General features: G+C 34.5%; 1 protein-coding gene across 2 annotated transcripts in view; it reads right to left on the bottom strand.

The window, feature by feature from the left end:
• IFT80 (intraflagellar transport 80) overlaps window positions 1-6,000 on the bottom strand; it is a 106,227-nt gene that overhangs the window by 24,944 nt on the left and 75,283 nt on the right. For both annotated transcript variants that reach the window (XM_006753815.2, XM_015565500.1), the window contains exon 11: window positions 4,346-4,420. In XM_006753815.2, the coding sequence (XP_006753878.1) occupies window positions 4,346-4,420 (75 nt within the window). The remainder of the gene's footprint in view (window positions 1-4,345; window positions 4,421-6,000) is intronic.

The raw sequence follows: 6,000 nt of genomic DNA, 5'->3' as shown, positions 1-6,000 counted from the left end.
TGACAGGGATGTCCCGGATTGCAAGAGGGTGCAGGCCGGGCTGAGGGATATGCCTCCCCATGCATGAATTTCATGCACCGGGCCTCTCGTATTTTTATATTAGACAATAGTTTATCCTTTGGAAAAACCTAAACCTTACAATTAAAATAAGTACATAGGTATAAACAAAATGAAATATACAAACAACCTGCAAAGTCAACACTGGTTGTTTTGTTTCCAGGTTCTTGTTTTTTTTTTGTTTTTGTTTTTTAAATATATTTTATTGATTTTCCACAGAGAGGAAGGGAGAGAGATAGAGAGCTAGAAACATCGATGAGAGAGAAACATCGATCAGCTGCCTCCTGCACATCCCCCACTGGGGACGCGCCCGCAACCCAGGTACATGCCCTTGACCGGAATCGAACCCGGGACCCTTCAGTCCGCAGGCCGACGCTCTATCCCCTGAGCCAAACCGGTTTTGGCCAGGTTCTTGTTTTTTAATGGAAGTGGGAGAAATGAAAATACCCATAAACACTACCCTATGTACTAAAATTTTGACCCCTTTTACATTATACTTGCAATTCCTTTCCTTTCCTAAAGAAGCATCTCGCCGAAACCAGTTTGGCTCAGTGGATAGAGCATCGGCCTGCGGACTGAAAGGTCCCAGGTTCGATTCCGGTCAAGGGCATGTACCTGGGTTGCGGGCACATCCCCAGTAGGAGATGTGCAGGAGGCAGCTGATTGATGTTTCTCTCTCATCGATGTTTCTAACTCTCTATCTCTCTCCCTTCTTCTCTGTAAAAAATCAATAAAATATATTTTTTTAAAAAAGAAGCATCTCTATACAAAGGCAATAAGAAATTTCACAATTTACATTCAGTGATTTTAATGCCTGATGCTAGTTGTATCATGAAACAGCATCAACGCAGATTTCACAATTAAACAGATTTCACAATTAATGATTATGTTAAAGACAAAGATTAAATATCGGTTAAAGTCCAAAACAGTAGAAATGACTCAAAAATTAACATTAGGGCCTGGCCGGTGTTGCTCGGTGGTTGAGCGTTGATCCAGAAACCAGGAGATTGCTGGTTCGATTCCCGGGCAGGGCACATGTCTGGCTTGCAGGCTCAATCCCCAGTAGGGGTGCATGCAGCACGCAGTCAATCAATGATGTTCCTCTCTCATTGATATTTCTATCTCTCTATCCCTCTCCCTTCCCCTCTCTTTAAAAATCAATAAAAACATAATTTAAAAAATTAACATTAGGGCCAGCATTTATTAAAATTAAATGCTTTGACTTTAAAATAGTATGATGACCATTGGTAAATTTATTCATATCTAAAAGAACACATTTTTAAATAGCAGGGACTAGCGTTCATTTGCTGTGTTGATAATTATGTTCAAGGTATAAGGGTTCTGTGTAGTTAATTTTTTATTAAGTCAAAATGTAAATATTTTATGGCTGCTATTTTTTTCCTTGATATAAACACTGCAAAAAAACCAAACACCATAACACACCCCAATTCAAACAATACGGAGAAATGAAGAGATCTCTTGCAATCATATCTCCAGAAAGATAACTTATAGCAAATAAAGTATGGATATACCATAACTTTACTTAGTTAACTCATTCCTAATGGACTTTTATTTCAAATTATTTACTGTTTTAAAGAATGTCTAGTCTATACACATCCCTGTACATCTAACTTACTGATTTCCTTACTACAACTTCTAGAAATGCAATTATTGGATCAAAGGTCTTATACTGTTAAAATTTTAATATATATTGTTAAACGGCCCTTTGAAAGGTTGCATTGATTTACACTCCTACTACTGCTATATTGGAGGGTCTATTTCTTCAATACTGAACACATTATTTTTAAAATCTTATGTTCAAGGTTTTAATATCCTTGATTCAGAACTATTTCTTGACTTGGGAATTGTTAATTATTCTTTCTTGCTATGGAAACAAATAGGAAATAAACACAAAAACAATTAAAAGTTAGTATATAATAAAGCCCAAATATATATACTTTAATTAAATTAATACTTGATTAGTGTGTACTTTATTTAATTAAAGGTTTTTTTACACATTAGTGCATATTTGCTAATGTTGACAGAGTGACCTATGGTATTAGTATATATTCTTTCTTAGTCTCAGAACTAAAAGCATTTTCTCGCCCTGGCCAGGTTGGCTGAGTTGGCTGGAGCACTGTCCAGTACACTAAAAGGTTGTGGGTTGAATCCCCAGTTGGTTGGGGCACTTACCAGAGGCAACTGATCAATGTTTATCACACCGATGTTTCTCTCTCTCTCTCTCTCTCTCTCTCTCTCTCTCTCTCTCTCTCTCTCAAAACCAATTAAAAAACCCTCATATCCTCGGGTAAAGATTTAAATAAATAAACAAAAAAATAAATAAAAGTATTTTCTCTTCTTTTCATCTCCTTGTGAGTAAACAGTTTTAAGGAGCAAACAAATCTAAATGTACAAATAAGACCAGCAATTCTTTAATTACCTAATAATTGACTCCACTGATATATGCCTTAAGAGAATATTTAAAAATTACATATTTATAAATAATGTATAAGTAAATTTATTTGGAATTGTTTGAATAAAAAAATGTCAGAAATGTTTTTTGGACAACATCTTACCTTTTAAGTGGCAAAGATGTATTTTTATTTTTAAAATTTATGATTTAACTAAATATATCATATATTCAATTTCATTAAACAGATGATACGACAATTATTTTCTTGATCAATCAAGGTCATCAATATGATGATCATACTCCTCAGTAACTAGTTAACTAATAGCTTTGACTCATGAGAATCTGTTGGTGCATCAAAACGATGATGCCGCTCAGCCCCACAGGTCTGTGCTTTACGTTTCCTCTGTGCTCCCTTGCCAGCCAGTCACTTTTCCTTCTGTCACCGTGCCAGCTTCTAACAGCCCGCCAGCACCACTCCCCTCTGGTTTGCTATTTATAAAATGCTGTGGGCTAGAAAACCTGATGATAAACACTATTGGGAGCTGCTTAGGTAGTGAGTAAAGGGAATAAAATACAAGGTTTTGTGCAAATATTTTCATAGCTAGCTATTTTAGTAATTGTCTATTACATCTTCATACTTTATTCCAGGTTTTATTGGGTTGTGGTTTTCTAAGTTTGACTTGTGATTCAGCAGGGTATCAATGTACTTGAAAGATTGATAGTTTTCATGGATAAGTAGATTCCTGAGTAATAGCTATTCTATCGTTACTCCAGTTATTTGGTCTGGAGTTTCTTTGTCCTATATACACTGAGAGTGTTGGCAGAGGATATCATTTTTTAAACTTCAGGTCACAGCCAAGTAGTGGCTTATAAAATTAATGAGTTTCAACCAATATTTAAAAACAAACACAGAGCCCTAGCCGGTTTGGCTCAGTGGATAAAGTCTCCGCCTGCGGATTGAAGGGTCCCGGGTTCAATTCCAGTTAAGGGCACAAGCCTGGGTTGCAGGCTTGATCCCCAGTGGGGGGCATGCAGGAGGCAGCTGATTAATGATTGATCTCTCATCATTGATGTTTCTATCTCTCTCTCACTCTCCCTTCCTCTCGGAAATTAATAAAAATATACTTAAAAAATAAAAACAGAAGAGAAAACAGAGGGACCTTGAGGTCAAAACTATTTCATAGTAATTTGCCCATTTCACTCTCATTTTCTCATGTCATTAATCTGATATTTACTTCCGAGTTTATTCTCATCATTTAAAATTAATAACTTTTAAATCTCAATTTTAATTTCTAATACTATAGTAAATGGTAATATCTATAACCCTCATATAACCCTCCATATCATTTTATGAATGTAAGCAAATTCGAAGACCAAAAAGTTTCAGAACCACTGATCTCAGACCTTATTCTCTTTTTACAAAACAAGTAGTAGAAACAGATTGATACCTAATGACTAATGTCACATTCTTTTTTTTAAAAAAGCTTTGATTTCTTTTTTTTTAAATATATTTTATTGATTTTTTTTTTTTTTTTAAAAAAACTTTTGTTTTTTTTTTTTTAAAAAAACTTTTGTTTTTTTTTTTTTTTACAGAGAGGAAGGGAGAGAGACAGAGAGTTAGAAACATCAATGAGAGAGAAACATCGATCAGCTGCCTCCTGCACATCTCCCACTGGCAATGTGCCCGCAACCCAGGCACATGCCCTTGACCAGAATCGAACTCAGGACCCTTCAGTCTGCAGGCCGACGCTCTATCCACTGAGCCAAACCAGCTTCGGCTAATGTCACATTCTTAAATGGCATGCTTTAACGAGTGTTTTGCTGTGATTTGAAATATTTTAACCCAAAATTCAGTAGTCAAAGATGATAAATTACCTTTCTGCTTGCAGAATTAAACTAACAGTTCCTTCTTTGAGATCAAATATAAGTGGTGTATTCCAGTTCTTTGTACTGAAAGACAAATAAAATAGAAATTTATTAACATTAAAGATACGAAATACTTTGTAATAAGGAGATAGGTATTCATTTTAAGTGTTTTTAGTTTCACAGTAACTTCGTATATATTTCTATACAGCAGTTGGCACGCTGTTCTGAAATTATTCACTTAATTTTTGTATCCCTCAACAGAACACAGAGACTCTGTCCCTAAACCTAGCACACAGGAAGCATTTAATAAAAGTTTATTGTAGGAATCACAATAAATGAATTGAGGAATCCTAAGTGTAAGTCCAAGTAAAGTCTATTAGCTCTGTGATTCGGGCAACTCGTCTAATGTTTCTCATCTGAAAAACAGTAGCAGCGTGGCATAGTGTAAAGGGGATGGGTTTTTGCCTAAACGGATCAGGATTAGAAATCTGGTTTCACCACCTGTCAGCCATATGAATTTAAGAAGCTTAATCCTCTAAGCACCAGTTACCTTATATGTAAAATAAAGATAATGACAACTTACCCAGGTATTTAGCTAACTGCCTATTATATAGCAGATACTGAACAAACATAATACACAACAACAACATGATAAACATGATTTATTTCTCATACAGGTCTCCCAAACAGATGTTTGTGAAGCATTCTGTAAACTGTAAAATATTATATAAATGCTTATTAAATAAATGGATACATAAGTGAACAAATAACTCCTTTGGTTTTTATAGTGTAATATGATTCAATGATAGGGATGAGCGGACAGAACATTTAGAGCCTGTAAAACCTATCTCCACGTAATCGGTTGCTTCACAGTTTAAAATGTTTCATTACTCTCATATATTCTGAATCTCTCTCAATTACTTTCATGGAAGCAATGTTTCAAATTTCATATTCAGATCCAGAAGATGGGGGAAAGGAAAAGTTGAAGTGAGTAAACACACAAATTAATCTTGGCTAATGCGGAGTCTGATACCCATATTTCAATAATTAAATGCATGTATAAAGCAAAACAATGAATAGATCTGGGGGTTGCATATATAATAAAGACGTGCTTTTGTATTTTAGAAAAAAATACGGCATGTTTCATTCATGAAGTTATTAGAATTAACCTTCGTTCTTTGTCAAGAGAACTAATAAGAACAATGATTATGTAAGTTTTTAAAAAATATCCATTCAAAAAATTACATGTCATGGAAATATAAACTCCCCAAACTGTAATGTTGAATGAGTATATTCTATACAATTATTGGTGAAATCAGATGAATATTTAACATAGAGTTGCTTATATATATTTTTCTTTTTGCAGAACTTTTTTCTTTTCCAGAACTTCTCATATAAACTGTATATTGCTTGCAAGTTAGTTTTAAAAACTATATTTTATTAGTAAAAAAGGACCAACAGTTATTAAAAACTTGGATTAAAATCCCAGCTCTTCCTTCAGTAAAAAAAAGTTAAGTAAGTGGACCTAGGGCCAGTTATTTAATTACTCTGTGTCCTTTAGTTTCTTCATCTCATAAAATGGGAATAATCTATAATAATAAAAGCATAATATGCTAATTAGACCAGATGTCTTTCTGGAAGAAACTGGGGCTGCAAGGGAAGCC

Source organism: Myotis davidii, unplaced genomic scaffold (genome assembly GCF_000327345.1).
Source record: "Myotis davidii unplaced genomic scaffold, ASM32734v1 scaffold570, whole genome shotgun sequence".
NCBI lineage: Eukaryota > Metazoa > Chordata > Mammalia > Chiroptera > Vespertilionidae > Myotis > Myotis davidii.
Note: the sequence above shows the minus strand (reverse complement) of the source record. Positions and strands in the feature narration are given on the sequence as shown.